The sequence below is a fragment of the Carassius auratus genome, chromosome 7 (assembly GCF_003368295.1).
Source record: "Carassius auratus strain Wakin chromosome 7, ASM336829v1, whole genome shotgun sequence".
NCBI classification, from domain to species: domain Eukaryota; kingdom Metazoa; phylum Chordata; class Actinopteri; order Cypriniformes; family Cyprinidae; genus Carassius; species Carassius auratus.
Window position 1 is genome coordinate 8,582,795 of NC_039249.1, and position 19,145 is coordinate 8,601,939.

Genomic DNA, 19,145 nt, shown 5'->3' on the forward strand with positions numbered 1-19,145 from the left:
GAGGGATAGAAGATGATGCAGATCAAGAAGTTAGAAAAAGAACTAGCACTAGGGACCAAGACATCAGGTTGGACATTAGGGCTGCACAATTGTTCAGTTCTGAAAACAGCATTCCACTGAGGTCTAAATTTTGCTTTATGTTGAAACATCTAAATTACGTATTGGTTAAAATTGGTTCTATTCGAGTCAAAATTGTGGTAAAATCAATCCGACTATATTAGGTTGCAACAGTAAAAGGAATTTTAAAGGGATGGATCAACTAGAAATAGATCTTCAAGCGAATGACATGAAAAACCACAATGTATCCATTATAATCAACAAGGCATAGACACAGAATAAATCATAATTTTATTGTGCAGTGTAGAGATCTTTGGGGTATTCAAAAGTTTGGGGTCTGTAAGATTTTTCAATGTTTTTGAAAGAAGTCTCTTATTAGTCTCCTCAACAATAAATCAGTTATATTGAAAAATTGGATTAAAATTTAAAATAACTTTTCTATTTTCGTATATTTTAAAATACAACAACTTTTTTTTGGCAAAGCTGGAATTCAGGAGCCATTATTTTTATGGAAATTGTGATGCATTTTTGGATAGAAAAAAAACAACATACCTTTTTAACATTATTTTGTAACATTAACATGATCTTTAGTCACTTTGGATCAATTTAATACATCCTTGCTAAGTTCTTAAAGCCTTTTATGTATAATGCATCATAAAGAGTTACTAAAGGGTATACTGCATTATAATTATTGATAATATGCATTACAATACAATATTGTCGTAAATAATTATAAACAAATTTAAAATGTGTAGTGTAACAATGAATTCCTGGGATTGTACAGTGCATACAATGCATAAAACTGCATTTATAATGGATTATACATAAAAGCTTTAAGTGTTACCAATAAAAGTAATAAAAAATAATTAAAATATAAATCTTACTGTCTCCAAGCTTTTAAATGGTAGTGTATACAGCTTAATTGATATGAAATGACAATCATGCTAAACTGGGTAGCCCTGCTGAAAACTAAACACATTTTTACCATTCAGTTGATACACAATTCAATATCCTCAATGCCTGATTTAGAATAGTGAATTTAGATAAGGGAGAAAAAAAAGGCACCTTATCTTCTTTGAGTGTGCGTATCCTGGCCTCCAGCTCTTGTAGGATCTTGTCTTGCTCGCATAACCTACTAAGCTTCACCTGGAGAGACAATCACAAGCAAGCAGCAATAAAACACGGTCACCAAACAGAGGCCACGACTGAACTGAATCCATTAACACATACAAACATATCAAACAGAGGGCCGACAGAATACATTCTTCCGCTCTTCCATATTCAACATTTCCCACTATTGAAGATATCCATTTGCATAAACTCCATGCACCCAAGACAATTCTGGTGTCATTATTTGCAGAAACAAACAGCATTTTCTCAGCGAAAAATGGGTTAGGGTGCGTGTGCGTGTGCAGCAGAAGTGCCTTGTTTACAGTCTTCTTCACACTGCCTGTTTATTCTCCGCTGTTTATCGTTCCCTCCGATTAATTATTAAGCTGTTATTATTTTACAGCCATATATTGTTGTTTTAACCACATTAAATATTCATTACGCAGATAAATCCACCAACAAAATTCTTATAAATTGTTAAACTGAAACAATGTTAATGATGAAAAGCCAGGACTTCCAGATTATTTACCTCCAATCAAACGAAAAACAGTGAGAGCACTGCAATACAAAAATCAAACTGAAAAATTTACAAGCCCAAAGTATAAAACTCCCATTGCATGTATTTTTCCCTTTAAATTGAGCGTTGAATATAAAAAGCCCTCGTCAATAATTTCAATTTCTTCTTGACACCGAGAGAGAGCTTGCTTCTCCCCACACTGTGTACCACCGACTCACTCCGATGCCTGTGTTTACTTGCACAAATTCAGGCTTGACTAACAGCTTTCTGTGCAAAGCCAACAGAGAAATCTAGAGGGGGAGACAGGGCTCAGAAAGTGGGCTTTAATAAACAGAGAACAGAACTTACATCTATGTCACTTTCAGCTATTTTAACCGGCCGAGGCGGTCGATCTTTAAGCGAGTCACGTCCAGTTACCTGTTGACGAAATGCAAAAGCTCATACACTTTCATAGACATTGGCATCAACATCAAGACTAAGAAGCTGTACGGTTGCATCGATCTAGCAACCATCAACACTGCACAGCCTACTGACAAAGGGTTGCTGAAATCATATAAACAAACTCATAATATCTCCAGATGAACAAAACAACAACAACAAAAAAAACAATCCAAACACTCTTTTTGGAAGCTCTGCGATGTGTTTACGTACAAACAGCAACTGGGGTATTTGGGGAGAGCCGCAATGATCCACCCAAAGCGCTGCTCTTGATTTGGCAAGGTATCAATACTTTTCATCAGTGGTGAACTTGACATGAACCGTGTGGGAGTGAAGCCTATGACAAGCTGCAACCCACTGAAAGACTATCATTTAGTTATAAACAGAGGTTAGCTAAAGGATACATTATAAGTAAGAGCAGCTGTCTATAAACGTTCACTCATTAACAGGAAACCTCACACTCTAGGGTAATTCCTTGATGCCTAATGTCTAATGGAAATAATTAGCACAGCCTTTACTGTACATAATGTTCCCACTTACAATGCAATCGCTATAACATTCCCTCATCAGAGCAGTATTGATATTTTACCTAAAGAACAACCCTGGGCGTCCTTGGAAAAAAAAATGAAGCTGTCAAAGTGGCACATGCGCATAGAAATGACTCTGCAGAGCAATGATAACGGTCCAGCGGATTTACATCACTACAGCAGGTGAAGGCATTAAATGATAACATTACGCACACCGTCCTTACATTCAGACAGAACGCACTGTGTACTGAATAGATGAGAGGTTCAATACTTTTCATCTGTTTGAAATGAAGATAAAAGGGTTTTTTGTAAATCGTTGGTATAAATTGAGGCAATGTATACATTTGAATTCTGAATTAATAATTAAAACAGGTAATGCGCTCCATATCAAACAGGATCGGAAAAGTCGGTGAACATAAAACGTTTGTGACAAAAGTGGAGGAACTCTAATATAAGAGCTCTAAAGGCCACTGATGCCACTGGGAATGAGGAAAACAACTCCGAATCCGATTCTAGCAAAATCAAAGATAATAATTTTATTGCTAAACTGCAGCATAAAATCAGATTTTTAGCAGTAAAAGCTTAAAATCACATAATGCTCTCTGTAAATACTGACTGATGTATTTAATCATCGATTTCTAAATTCACTCTACACATCCTTCAGGGTTAGAGAGCAGAACAGCTGTTTTAGAGAATAAGGAGAGGGGGAAATCAGGAAGAATTTATGCCTTAAGGAGAGAGGGAGAAGATAAGAGGAGAAGGTACAGTAGGTGAAGGCAGATCCACTAGAGCCCACCTTCAGGTCTAGATACTCCAGGTTCTTCTTCAGCTGGATGTAAGTGTCATCTGCCTTTAAATGGGAAATGAAGAAACAGGTCACATGACACATGCTTGAGAGTACGACGTGCAAGACTAAGACTGATTTACATGCACACTATAAATCCAAATGCTGGTACATTATTACACATTGTGCAAGTGCATCTTATCATGGTGGTTATTTAGAAAAATACACTACTGTTCAAAAGTTTATGGATTTTTTTTTTTCGAAATGAATACTATTTTTTAGCATACAATGTAACTTCATTTAGCAAAGATGTATTAAACTGATCCAAACTAAAAATAAAGATATTTATAATGTTATGAAGTTTTTATTATTATTATTATTATTCAGTTTCTATTCACCACAGAATGCTGAAAATGTATCAGAGTTTCCAAAAAACATTAAGCAACTTTTTTCAATGCTTATAATAATCTCAATCGATAATAATCTCTAATTTAATGCTTTCTTGAGAAGCAAATCGGTATATTAGAATGATTTCTGATAGTTTATTCACAATGAAGACTGGAATAATAGCTGCTGAAAATTCAGCTTAACCATTGCAGGAAATTACATTTTAAAAGAGAAAACATTTATTTTTAAATTGTAATTTAAAACAATGACGTTTGAGAACAGCACGTGAGTAGCGAATTCGAGTTTCCTTTTGTTTCTGCAATCTGTGTAACCTCTAATAAATATAGGACAGACCAGAGCAATCGCATACAGTCAAAATTCAGAATACTTATAAGAATCATTAACGCACAATAAATAACAAATTGTCATATCTGTACACATTTTTTCCCTGAATGTTCTTGTGACCCGATAGCAACTCTTCCACAGCCTGGTACTGGGTTGTGACTCGGTTGTTGGGGACCTCTGCTGTAGCTTATGTACTGACAGATCTAGAGAGTAGAATGGGTAACAGCTTACGTCTGTTCTATCAAATGTTTACACAAATTCTTGTGTACTTTCTGACATTTCATATCCAAAACTGCATATAAACAAGTGAGGTTTTTAATACGTTTTCAGTTCATAGAAACATTCAATCATGTGAATGCAGGCAAATCAACAAGCAACATGCTGTTATCTGAAGAGCAATCTGACGATCCAAAATACAAGAGAGGAAGAATCTACAAAAAAATGGTCCAAAAAAAGCAAAATGTGGAAGAAAAGATCTTCAAAAACACAAAACAGACTGTTACATCAAATTACGCAGCCCAAGCTGTAACATTGTACTGCAGACTCCATGCTAACGGAGAGCTAACACCAAACCAACACAATCATAACTACAACCAACAGCGTACGATAGTAAGATGAGTACGGTATGAGAGTTAGAAGAGGAGGGCATGGTATGCTCAGATGGGAGGGGGGCTCAGGGTGGGTTGAGGGAGAAATGTGACCCTCTAACCTGCAAACTGGGGCCTGAGAGGCCGTTGTGCTGGTGCTGCAGGTGTGTGAATGTGTCGCTGCGCACGCTGGCCATCTTGGCCCGGTGTCTCCTGAGCTGGATGAGCAGCAGGGTCAACTCCTCCGGCTGCAGGACAGCGGGGAGACGGAAGAGAAAGCACTTCAGGAGGTGACCACCAGGGTGGTGCCAAGATGTTTCGAAATTTGGCCAATAGAAGTGGACTAAGGCGAACTGTGACTGCATGTCTTTAATGACAAAGCTCAACTAACTGTATCAAAACTAGAAAACAGAAAGCTCCTTGTGGCCAAAATGTCATCTATCAAGCAGATCCCCTACATTTCCTAGATAGTTTGTCTGAAAAAAATGCTCTCTCTGTAGAAGTCTTACCGTTTTTCCATGCAGACTTGGTGCACTGACTGTGTGTGTGATGTATCCCATTGTGGGCATGGATCTCCTCTCTATTTGTGAGGTCTGTAAAGACACAAAAACATTACAAATGGTGACGTTTACAATGAAAATCACAGTTCTATCACTATTAATCACAAATTCTCTCTTTTAGTTAATGGATACTGTACATCGAGGGGTATGATTCTCGCTTCGGGTGCGAGAGGACCTGGGTTCAAATCCCGGACGAGCTCACCTTGAGCATCTTAGGGAAGTCGTGGCCTAGCGGTTAGAGAGTTTGACTCCTAACCCTAGGGTTGTGGGTTCGAACCTTGGGCTGGCAATACCACGACTTAGGTGCCCTTGAGCAAGGCATCGAACCCCCAACTGCTCCCCGGGTGCTGCAGCATAAATGGCTGCCCACTGCTCCAGGTGTGTGTTCACAGTGTGTGTGTGTTCACTGCTCTGTGTGTGTGCACTTTGGATGGGTTAAAAGCAGAGCATGAATTCTGAGTATGGGTCACCATATTTGGCTGAATGTCACGTCACTTCACTTCATCACTACATTTTTAAAGTCAAGTAAAAGTCGGTTTCAAAGTTTAGCACAAAACTAGGGCTCAGCAGAGCACATTTTACTCATTCATCTGTTTATTTAAGCTAAGCAACTGTGTGCTTGATTTCAAATGTGCCACAGGGCTTTGAGGGTTTGACAGTTTTGCTTAACATACAAAATTCTTCATCTAGGCCCATCGTAGCACCTCAAAAGGACACAAACAACAAGAGATTTAATTAACTACACATAAATTATCTTTAACCTTCTTTCTTAAAATAACATTTGTTTGCTACCAGCAGAGTAGCACTGTAGACTCTATTTCCAATGCGAATCCCACGGCACTGCATTTTTGCTGTATAATAGGTTTTTTATTTAAATACAAGATCAGAAGAAAGAGACCACTGCTGAGGAGGTTCACTGGGCGCATTGCTTAGCCTTTGGCGAATCTTATCAGCTAAAACCAGTCTAGTTATCATCCATAGAGATATGCTCCACGACAGCAGCTATGAAAACACACTCTACGAAACACAAAAACTCAACAGCACTACAAAACACACTCTAGTCTTTAAGATGCATAGATAGACATCTGCAGCTGGTTAGTTGATATCACAAATCTAGCAGTGACAGAGAGTCCCGCTGTGTGATATATAAAGTGCCTTGCGAAAGTATTCAATTCTTTTTTTTTTATATATATATTTTGTTGTGTTGCAGCCTTATGTTAAACTGCTTTAAATTACTTTTTTTTTCCACATCAGACTTCACTCCATACACCATAATGACAAAGCAAATAACAGGTTTTTAACATTTTTGCAAATTTATTAAAGGTAAAAAACTAATAATTCCAGGGCATAAGTATTCATACCCTTGTCTAGGACAGTTCAAATTTAGCTCAAGAGCATTAATTTTGTTTGTAAATGTTATCACACTTTGAGTGAAGCTTACCTGTGGGAAATTCAATTGGATGGGTATTATTTGGAAAGGCACACATCTTAATAAAAAATCTAAGAGCTGAAAATGCATATTAGAACAAAGACCAATCCCTGAGTTAAAAAAAATAAAAATAAAATATTTTTTTACAAATAGACAACCCAACCTGCCTGTAGAGCTCAGAGACAGGATTGCATCACACCACACACCTGTGGAAAAGTTCAGAAAAAAATGTGGCTGCACTGAAGGTTCACAAAAGCATGTAGCCTCCATTATCCATAATGGAAGACATTTGGAACAACCAGGACTCTTCTTAGAGCTGGCCTCCTGGCCAAACTGAACAATTGATGGAGAAGGGCTTTGAGGGGTGACCAGAAGCTGCTGGTCACTATAGTTAAGCTCTATGATCATATGTGGAAATAGGAGAAACCTACAGAAGGACAAACATCGCTGCAACACTCCACCAATCTGTGCTTTATGACAGTGTGGCCAGACTCAATCCTCTCCTCAATGAAGACACAAGAAAGAAGACTTGGAATTTGCAAAAAAAGCACCTAAAGGACCCTCAGACTGAGAGAAACAATGTTCTTTGGATAGATGAACCTCAATTCCAAACATCATGTTTGAAGGAAACCGGCTGTGTTCATCACCTGCAGAGTACCATTCCAAAAGTAAAGTGTGCTGGTAGCACCCTCATGCTGTGGGGATGTTTTTCAGCGACAGGGACTTAGGGACTCATCAGAGTAGAAGAAAAGCTTAATGCACCAAAATATAGAGATAAGCTTAATGAAAACCCAGTCCAAAGCATTCAGAACCTGAGACTGGGCAGAAGGTTCACATTCCAACAGGACAATGACCCTAAGCACACAGCAATAGTGGCTTATAGACAACTCTGTGAATGTCCTTGAGAGGCCCAGCCTGAGCCTGCAGCTTGATCCCAATCAAATATTTCTGGAGAAACCTGAAAATGTGTGTCTGCCCCCATCCAACCGGACAGAGCTTAAGAAGTGAATGGGTAAGATGAAGAATGACAGATAATTGCCAAATGCTAATGTGCAAAGCTTGTTGCATCATATCCAAAAATACCCGAGGCTGTAAAGGTGCTTCAGCTAAGTTTTAAGTTAAGGGTTTGAATTCTTATGCAATGTACTCATTTCAGTTTTTTTGTTGTTGTTTTTTAATACATTTACAAAGTTGTGACAGTTCTGTTGTGCTTTGCCATTATGGGGTATGGAGTGTAGATTGATGTGGAAAATAAGTCATATAAAGCAGTTTAACATAAGGCAACAACATAACAAAACATGAATATATATATAGCACTGTATGTGTGTGTGTGTGTATATATATATATATATATATATATATACACCGTAGTTCTGATGTAGAAATCAACATTTCTTATTCTTTTCTAATTTTTTACATGCAGTACTTATGACTTTCAGTTAACATAGGGATAACACTGCAATATCGGTACTTTTAAAAATTTATGAATACATTTCCAAAAAACAAATAAAAAAACAGTAATATTATGAAGTAACATTACAATTTAAAATGACACTTGCATAATTTAATATATTTTAATTTTTAAATTCATTCATTTTTTTTGATTAATGTAACGAAACAAAAATAAAAATTTTCTCTAGCAGATTTTTAGATTCTGCTGTATATTTTTTGTTCTATCACTGCACACAGACTGTATGTTTTTTTTGTTGTTGTTGTTGTTTTTTCTGTCTGGTTTTTGACAGCTTCTGAGAATCTTTCATTTGGAGGCATGTAATTAGTGAGTTCACACGAGTCCTGACGTATGCAGAGCAGAAATGGTAGTGACAGTATGTTAACTTGTAAGAGACACAGAGGCTTCTATGACTGCTGTCGCGTGTGAATGTGGCGCTGGGAGCGGCGCTCTCATGTGGGGGGTGTAGCTGGCAGATGCTACTATTTGTCACACAAGCATCTTCTTCAGCGACACACATAAACAAAAATGCTTTCTTTCAACACACCCTCTGCACCTAGGAATCAAGCCCTGAGTGAAGACTGTGTGAATCCTGTCACAAAGTCCAAATCAAAGCTTGAGTAAATGGAAACTCGGTTTTCTCATAACCCTTAACGCCTTTGGTAGTCAACACTTCTGTGGTCTGAACAAAGAGAAGAACTCGCCACAACTAATTTGAAATTGTGAGATTATGTGAACTGCTCCACGTTCCCTACCTTTGAGATCTGGGAACATATTCCTCTGGGAGAACCCAAACTGGGAGTGTCCACGGTGGAGAAGTCATCCAGCGGACGCACCGTCACCCTGTCTGCGGGCGTGTGGGGCCTGCGAGGGGACAAGGACTTTGAGGGGTGACCGTGTGGGGGTATGTCACATGGTGATGGTGGCACAGATATGGATCGTGGCATTTCCAGAGTAACTCTGAAGGCAGATGTGTCCATGTAATCAGGGCCGGTGTAGATTGGTGCAGTGGGGCTTCCATGGCGGAACTGTTGGCGCTGCTGCCATTCGTACAGTTGCCACACCATGCCTTCTTTAGTGGCCATCCGCTCATCAGTGGACATACGAAAGTGACTAAGCCGGTCGTGGGCGTACTTGTAGTCACTAGGCAGGTTGCGTGGCACTGGTGGGGAACTGCTTCCGGAGTGGTGGCGAGTGGTCTTTGGCAACGACTGGTACGTCTCCATCATGACGGACTTAGGCTGGAGAGGTGGTGTCCGTCTGGGTAGGGTGTACTCAACAGTGGGATGGCTGCAATTTTGCATAAATAAAAAGTTATTTTTCTGTTAATATTCTGTCCTTCCCACTGTCAGTTAGCATTCATATGCTATACACGGTATTTATATAAAAACATAATTTTTTTAATGCTATATTATATGTTCTATTATTATAGGTATGTATATATGAACTGTTATACAAACTATAATAATATTAATAATACAAATATTAATTATTATCACTATGCTAATAAACTAACAAAAATGGAAATATATATATATATATATATATATATATATATATATATATATATATATATATATATATATAATGAATATAATAAAATTATAATTTATTAATATATTACAGATATAAGTTTAAGTGAAAAAACTTAAAGCTAAGGAATTGTTTTGCTGGCTGTTTTTCTGCTAAAATGCAGATGTAAATGTGATTATTGGATGTTTTTTTTTTTTTTTTACAAAAAAATAAATAAATAAAACCCTTGCTACAACATGAAACATTCCCTTTAATATTTAGTGTGTTTACATCATAACCACTAGTGGGAGCTCCTTCATAAGAAGAATCTATATGTGAACTGAATCCTACAATGGCTAGAGTTCCCAATGTTACATCATTTAATTAGAGTATTACATATAACCCTGTATGCTTTTCCAACATTTTTTCCCCTTATCACAGCACAAACACACAAAACTGACCTTTTGGGGTCTCCTTTCTGCACCTTCACCCAGTGCTCAACCTGAGCCAGCGCAGTTTTCCTTTGCACCTTTTTCTCTGTGTCAGTACGGGGGACGAGACCCCTCTTATACACCACGTTCCCGTTCTGATCAGAAGGTATGGCCGAGGGGGGCAGCCCGTTCCTGTGAGTGGGCACTGTGGAAGGTGGGCGAGAATGGGCACCTGATTGGGAAAACCCTTCCATCTCCAACTCCCCAGAGGAGATTTTAACAGGATCCTCAATCAGTTCCTTGCTGTAAACGTAGCAGTCCTCCCCATCTCGCTCTGGCCTCAGCTCTGCCACCTCCACATGTACTGTCTGCTGGAGGCCCTCAGCCTGGGAGGAGCTTCTGATGCTGCTGCTGAAATGGTTGGTCTGGGGGGTTGCTTGCTGCTCAGATTTGAAGCTTCTTTCAGCTTCTCTGTGGATGTAAAATAATTATTTAATAGTAGAAAACAAACAGTTAATATTTGACCTTTAATATGAGATTTAAGACTCATTTCCGAAGATGAATCAGATCAGGAAACAAACAGGACAGACATGATTCTTGACTTTTGCATTAATTGTACAGTAACTGAATGTACAACTCACTGTACAGATAACTGACCTTGAACCGACGGTCTAGCTATCAAAATAGCAACATGACATTTCAAACATTTACTGTATGGCATTCTTTCTTCTGTAGAATATCAAAAGAAGAATTTAGCATAACATCCAAGCTGCTTTCTACTTCACAATAAAAACATCACAAAAGAAGCCAATGTGACTCATGTACTATTATATATACTGTATTATATACACTACTATTCAAAACATTAAGGTCTGTAAGATGTTTGATGTTTTTGAAATAGGTATCTTATGCTCAAAGTAACGAAAGACATGGTTACATTTTAAAATAACCTTTTTTATTTTATTTTAATATATTTAAAATTTAGTCCTGTCAAACGATTTATTGCGACTAATCGCATCCAAAATCAAAGTTTTTGTTTACATAATATATAAGTGTGTACTGTGTATATTTATTATGTATTTATAAAAACAAACACATGCATGTATATATTAAAAATATATATGTTATGTTTATATATTAAATATATTTAAATATAAAATAATATAATTAATCCAGCCTTCAGTGTCACACAATCATTAAAAAATAATAATTATAATATGCTGATTTGCTCAATAAATATTTCTTATCATCATCAATGGTGAAAACAGGTGCTGCTTAATTTTTTGTGGAAACAAAACTCTTTTTGAGGCCAAATGAAGACAGATTTGGTTTCAAAATGTTAAAATTTTTTATGACATTTTTTATTAGACTTATTACTTCTTCCTTAACAGTTACTAATTTGACAAGATATGGCACAAATGATAAATAAATGTATTATAATTAATATGTACCTATAATGTATCAATTAATTTAATTTCCTAAATTAATTTAAGGTCATCATTTCAGCTACTCGTTTTCTTACTAGATCAGCCTCAACTGACAAAAGCATTCCCTAATATAGAATTTATTTTAACAAAGCTTTTATTTAAAACACATTCATGATACATTTACAAAGGAAACTTGAAATGCATCAAAGGACATTCAAATTCTAACTGATAAAGGTAAAGTCATCATGTGCAATACTGTCAAGCTATCCCTAGATGGCACTGTTATATTACATTCAAAATCTCCCTCACACAACTCAAGGGCCTACAGAGGAACCTCAAAAGGGTACAGCATCACTAACACTGACATATCAACCCTCATCGTGATCAGACAGGTGATCAGGCATCAGATTGGCAAGTATAGCAAAACTGCCAACCATCCACATACTTGTGTAAAAGCTTTTGCCTACAAAATCCAACAAATACAGCCACTACACTAGCCCTACCAACCATAAATGACATTATAAACCACCTACTCTCCTTTTTATGTATTGTACCATAAGAGCCCAGCTTTTATAGCTGGAGAAAAGCCCTAGGGACAAACCCTCTCTCCACTCATGGGGCAGCACACTAACATCACGCCCCAGTCTGAGTGCTGTGTTCTGGGCTGGTGGCCCACAATCATCTGGCTGCAGCGTGCCGCAGTGATCCTCCTCCCCAGAGCTGCAGTGTCAAAGGGTACACAACTATGGCACTGTGCCTCTGCACCAGCACCACAGCAGCAGAGGAGTGCGTACACCATGCTGTTTTTGCTGTACCCCTGATCTATACATCACATCAGACAGGAGCTTAAAGGAATAGTTCACTCAAAAATTCAAATTTGCTGAAAATATACTCAAATGTAGACAAATTTGTTTCTTCATCAGAACAGATTTTGAGAAATTTAGCCTTTGATTACTCACTCACCAATTTATTCTCTGCAGTGAATGGGTGCCATCAGAATAAGAGTCCAAGAGCTGATAAAAACATCACAATAATAACATTAAGAAATGAAACCAGTCCAAAATAGATCTACTGGATCATGTGGATTACTTGTGGACTATTGTGATGTTTTATCAGCAGTTTGGACTCATTCTGATGGCACCCTTTCACTGCAGAAGATCCATTGCTGAGCAAGTGATGTAATGATCCATATCTCCAGAGGGTAAGCAAATCTTCATTTTTAGGTGAACTATTCCTTTAAATAACTAGTCCACAGCATTAATGCCATCAGTATTTCCAGTGACTTGAATGGCCATCTTAAAAATGATCCAAATACTTTCTAGGACAACAAATTGTCCCCATGAGTTTTCAAAAAGTAGTAGCAATTTCAAATACACAACCAAGTCGGCACAAAGAGCAAAGCTGCGGTCATTCGAGCCTAGAAAATTACTTTAGACCACAAAATACTGCAAACCAGGCAATTTTTAGGTTTGTGCACGCTTTGAATTCAGCGAAGAGGTCAATTTGTGATGTTTAGATGCTCTTTAGATCCGTTATAAGATTAATGTTTTTATGCTTTGTGAATTCGCAGCTCAGAGTTTACCAAACTTAAAATTGTGTACCTGGCGAAAGACAGTTTTTTATTTTTTTTATTTTGCATGTGCTTGCCAGCCTCCCTAGCTGAATACAATGAATGGAGCTCAAACTTTGACAAGAATGAACCCCGACAGATGGCTGACATCATTGGACAGCCTTCACTAGATCAATTAAACTTAACAGTAGTGCAGAAACCATTTAGACCACTTTACTTCTATTGTGCATGAAATTATCATAGTTCGAAATATCAATCATCACATCACGTTACACACAGACCAAGGCAAAAAAAACATAATATCAAAGAATTAGGAAAATAAAGTTTAAGTGACATTAATGAATGTTAAATAGAGGAAATTCAAGTGTGAGGGGAAAGCAGTGGAGAGAAAAAAATATTAATATACTAGGTTATTATCTCAAAATGTCTAAAACTGTAAGCCAGTTCTTAAAAAAAAAAAGAACTTTTGACTTCATTAATGTGACATTTTTCAGAGAAATAATATTTAAGGGAACTTTTAAGGACATCTGTGGGGAAATCTGTACAGACAAAATCCATAAGGATTTGACTGAACCATGAGGGAGATTATTGGGTAATATTATTTTCCTCCAGCCATTCACTTTTGGCCATGTCAGCAGAAAAGAAAAGTTTTTTTCAGAAGTCCTATTTATTAAAACAAAGTGTTTTTTTTATGAATCCAACACAATCAGGAAGATTTAAGGCAATTTTTTTTTTCAATCCATCAGTGGGTATTATTTTAGATTTTTGCATTTTCATGTATTTTGGATGTTTTTATGCATTTGCTGTCTGCTTTTTCTTGTTTGTATTATGTCTGACAAATACAATCACTGTTTGAAAATAATAATAAATAAATAAATAAATACCGTATGGATTACCCTGTTGTATTTAATGGAATATAATGCCCAGGTCTCTAGATACTGATCTTGTTTCTAGACACCAGCCCTGAGAAAAGATTTGCAGCAGCAGGAGGTGACTGACCTCTTCAAGCCATGGCTCTGCATCAGTGCAGCCTGGTTCATGGCCCGGATCCAGCCATTCATGTCCTCTTGTGTGTCAGCACTGAAGAAATAGGTCCTCATGCCACAGTGCTCTGCCTGCGAGCCAATCAGAGAATTCTTATTGTAAATGTAGGAGCGCATTCCCGTGTGGCAGGCCTGAGGGAGAGACAGAGAGAGAGAGAGGGGACCATCAGCTCTGACCATACATAGAGGTTGCACACGCACGCGAGGCACCGGACCAGCGGGCCCCAGTATTGTTGTGACAGCATCACTGTAGCAAACTCAGAAGTCATGCTCAACTGGTCTGTTTATTTTGTTCATCAGAGCTGAGGAAACGGCCTTTAAGAGGATTACCAACCAATGATAACTACATTATCATTGTTACAAATACTACCATGCAATTCAGTCAAATGATCTGCACTAGCAGTCTGTACTGTGCAAGCATTTGAGATTTTGTAAAAAAAAAAAAAAAAATTAATAAATAAATTCTTAATTGTTGTACTGCAGTCAGACTACGCTTCAGAATATGGAAGCCCATTATGCCTTATAGTATAACAGCTGATAACTGTCAGAAAGTTTTAAACAAACTTTGTGAGACAGAAAGTCGCATTTGAGAGATCTACAATACAGTAAAAAAAAAAAGAATTGGGTCTGTAAGTTTTTATAATGCTTATAAAAGAAGTCTCCTACTCACCGAGGCTGCTTTTATTTGGAAAACAATAAAACAGTAAATTAAATATTATAATGTAATAATTGAAAATGTTTTAAAATAGCCATTTATATTTTAATAAATGTGATTCTTTGGATTCTTTGTCTAAAAAAAAAAGGTCTAAAGAATAGCAGTTATTTAAAAATTGAAATCTAATTTCAAAATTACTAATCTTTACGGTCAATTTTGATCAACTGAATGCATCCTTGCCTAATAATAATATTAATTTCTTTCATTAAAAATGTGGGAAACAAATATGGGACATAACATTTTGAGGTCTAAAATTCTAAAGTTTACAGCTCTAAAGAATAAAGTTGTAATTGGAAGAAATTAATTTATAATGTGGACATCAAGTCGCTATTTTGAGTTAAAACATCAGTAGCCTTTTACTTTTTTTAAACCTGAGGTAGAAACAGGCTTCCATAGAATAAAAACCCATCAATGTCAAGAACTCAACATTGGATATCTGAACCCCGACCTTCAGTACACAGCAAACACATGATAAATCAATAAACTGAGCTATTCCTGCAGAGAGGAAAGATGATTGAAATTCTTTCCTACTTATTTCACAGGAATATCATATAATTTACTTCAGCAGAGGGTTTACACACAAGTGTCTCTGACTGTACATGCCCTCCCCCTCTTCATTTGATTATCAAGTGTACACATAATTGTTCAAATACTTTTCGGGTCATTTGCCAAACACACCACACAAATGTTAAAAAACACAGCATTAAAGACGCACACAAATACTTACATGAACAAAGCCGTTAATTCTCTTACTCGGTTTAATGCCTAGGGTTAACAGCCCCCCCCAGCTAAACTAGCTCCATGCACCTTCTGTTCACTAAATCTGCTGCTGCTAAAATGCAACTGTTTGTCTAATCTCTCTGATGAGGGTACGGCCACCACTCACACATCTAAACGCTTACAAACAGAGTCCAGCTCAGCACTTTTTCCAGTCCCACCCTGACCCATTCAGACAGGCGGCAGACCGTCCTTACCACCTCTACAACAACAAACACGCATAGCTTACATCTGCTAACACTGACTCATTCTGTAGAAAGTCAATGCAGAGGCCTCTGGGCTACATCGAAGGTGCCTCTTAATTCACAGTTTGACTTGCACATCTCTTCTGCCTCTCCAGGAGTCTATTATCCCACCTGTCACACACTAATGACTGAAGCAGCCCCTCCAATATCCGATATCGGCACCTGAAGTCTTCATATTATCCTACTGTGTTCTCATCTACTTTGTTGCAGTTCTATGTCTGATAGCACACATGCGTTGACTAGAGAAGTCTATGTGATGTGTGCGTTGTCATCTGAAAAAAATATCAGCAAACCCGAACACTCAAAATGATTGACAGACTGTTTAAACAACAGTGTCTTGCATTCCTCTGCAGTTTACAGACCCTAGGGCTGTCAGGGAGACACGCGTTATATCTCAGAATACTTGTTTCAGTGATCTGTAACTAAGGACGTAATGTTATTCTATGAAAAAATGCTTTTAGTTTAATATAATAAAATCTCCTACTGCCATACACACATCTACACATACAAATAGGAATAAACAAAATAGCAGAAAAGGAAAAATAAGGCACAAATCTCGTACCCATTCATAACATTTTATCATGACAAAGAATGAGAAATGGAAGACAAAACCTGGGTAAGAGAAAAGTGATTTCAGTGCCTGTTATAATATATCAAGTTTCAGCTGCTGAAGGAAAGCATGGCTGCTGATATATATGCTTCTCACATTGCTGTCTTTAAGAAGTTAATGACCTCAGATTACCCATCTAGTCCTGAGCTTTCATTCAGCGTTATCCCTCTAAGAGGGATATGCAGTAATTAATCAGATGAATTTGCTCAATCACTCAACCGCTTCAGAGGTTAAAGGAATATTCAGGGTTATTTACTACGTAGTATCTATGGACGGCATCTGTGGCACAAAGAGCAATGTTCCTAAGGTTGTGAAAAATGACCAAAAACAGAACTGTAGTTTAACTGTCATGTAAGCAGGGATGCCAAAACATATAAAATATACAAATATTGCAAAAGAACAGCTATAAAAAAAAGTTAGTGTTTCCATTTAAGCTATGTCGGATATGCTTTCTTTACTATTTTTTTATTTTTTTTGTCAGAGGGACAAATCTTATAAAATCAAAGTAATATCCGTGGTATTCAAAAACATGCCACAAATGTTGTCCACAGATTATAAATTGTAAATTACGTGGAAAATTCCTCAGAAAGAAATTATATTTAAGTTAAACATTCAAGAATACACTGGATGCATACATATCCTTTGGCTTTAATGTCTCTGAGAAATTCACATTTGGTTAAAAACATACATAATAGTACAGAATAACAATTCAGATGTGTTATACATTAAAAGTGGGGTCATTAATTTTATTTAAAGAACCCAAACTTTTGACCAGTAGTGTACATACAAAAAAAATGCTAATATAATATACATACTGTATATTTAACAGATGCACTTCATATTATAGCTACAGTACTAAAAATTAAAAAATGACTGAATAGCATGAGAGTGTAGAAATGTGTGGATGATAACCAACACTGGAAATACTGATGCATGTGATGAAGTGAAAAGAGGAATTAAGCAATGCCAGTCTGCAACAGTCCCTATCTTTACTATGAGATCCACACATTCATAAGGAAGAATCAGCATATCCAATATTCACATCGGGGAGATGAGTATGAAGACAGGATTGTCGAGCTGGCATTGCCTGTTCCTGAGGAAGCAGAATGAGTTGCAGAATGCATGCTGAAACACATCGATGCACATGGGCTATGTGCATTTTTCATCTGCCTAGGAAAATGCCATACAGGGATGGTGATGGAGTGGAGATCCGCTGATAGTAATGATGAATGGAAATTAAAGTACCTATTCATGCAAGAGGCTGACTCAGGAGACGGCCCTTCCACCAGATGCACCCGGTTCAGCTCCCATAATGCACCAGGTCACAACAGGAAGCAATAGGCCAATAGGAATGAGAGAATAAGTGTGAGTTGTGCAAAAACAGAGGGAGGGGAATCACGGCCTATGTGAAGAATGTTAACCAAAACTAGAGGATGTGTTGAAATGTCCCTGGTTGTGAAATATTAGTCAGATAAGCAGGGTGAGTGGAAACGCAATTAACATTAGAGGCAGCAAAGCTAAGCAGTAATACACCTCTGGGAGAGCAGAAGTACAACACTCCAGAGAACAGGACAAGATGAGTAATAAACATCATAATATTTAATTGTTGTAGCTGAATAAAGAAATCAATTGCAGCTACATTGTGAGTTCTTCTATGCTTGAATTCAAATGTTATATCTTTCCTACATGAAATATAGGACCTTTCATAACTTCATGCTTCAACTTCAACTGCATTCTCAGATCTGTCAACAATCAGTCAGTTGAACATATTCTTAAAAATTATTGATTGGGTATTCAGTCAGCACTGTATGTTTTTGATTCAGTAAAAAGAATTGCTCATACTCAAAGATGCAGATAAATTTACCATTGTTCTGTGAATTCTTGTGTGCAAAATCAGGCATTTCAATAGAAATTCACTTGAATTTAGCGTGACAGCCAAAGTTTACCCAATGCAGATTTCAGAACAGGTTCCAAGTTGTTCACTCGAATTTGCCGTGTAGACCCACACATCATATTTAAATAAAGAAATTAACCACAGACAGCTCTAAAGATATCTTAACATTACAGAAAATAAACATGCAAAAATCTTCACATGTACAATATGCAGACAAGCTAATTAATTGCTGACTAAGAGAAGACAGTTAGAGCAGAAAACATTAGATAAACAGCATACCTTAGGGTCAAATTCACATGAAAATAAAGCAGCCAGATGTTCAAATAGCTTCTGGCTAGTTTCACCGATGGAGATCTCCTAACTAACAACCTGCTAATTAACACCCAGAGCGCCAATGAGAGAACAGGGCCTCTCACCTTGCTCTGGTACATTACAGACTGTAGGGCAATAAGAGGGAGGATATTAGAAATAGAGTAGATGTATAATTAATCTGCCTGCTGGCACAATAGTCAAACAAATTCCAGCACTGGGGAATAATGGAGTTCGAACGATGCACTGTGTACCTATAGGGAAGAATGACTGAGCGGAGGAAATGAATAAACTACAGCAGTGATGGGATCAAACATTCCTGGAGTATTGTTCTTCAGAAGAGCCTTTGCTTCAGGAGGAAACTGAGGTAGATTAAGCCGAAACGCAAAGCTTGATTCACATTTCAAAGTTAGAGGTTAGC

At 37.3% G+C, this 19,145-nt stretch overlaps 1 protein-coding gene across 7 annotated transcripts in view; it reads right to left on the reverse strand.

Annotated features, from left to right (window-relative positions):
* Positions 1 to 19,145, reverse strand: part of LOC113105754 (pleckstrin homology domain-containing family A member 7) — an 84,436-nt gene that overhangs the window by 13,417 nt on the left and 51,874 nt on the right. For all 7 annotated transcript variants that reach the window (XR_003292393.1, XR_003292394.1, XR_003292395.1 and 4 more), the window contains 8 exons: positions 14,131 to 14,306; positions 10,165 to 10,605; positions 8,947 to 9,481; positions 5,262 to 5,345; positions 4,875 to 5,000; positions 3,446 to 3,499; positions 2,033 to 2,101; positions 1,123 to 1,203 (listed from right to left, as the gene is read on the reverse strand). Coding sequence is in view for 3 of the 7 variants with exons in the window: in XM_026267023.1 (XP_026122808.1) it covers positions 1,123 to 1,203; positions 2,033 to 2,101; positions 3,446 to 3,499; positions 4,875 to 5,000; positions 5,262 to 5,345; positions 8,947 to 9,481; positions 10,165 to 10,605; positions 14,131 to 14,306 (1,566 nt within the window). In the remaining 4 variants the exon portion in view is untranslated. The remainder of the gene's footprint in view (positions 1 to 1,122; positions 1,204 to 2,032; positions 2,102 to 3,445; positions 3,500 to 4,874; positions 5,001 to 5,261; positions 5,346 to 8,946; positions 9,482 to 10,164; positions 10,606 to 14,130; positions 14,307 to 19,145) is intronic.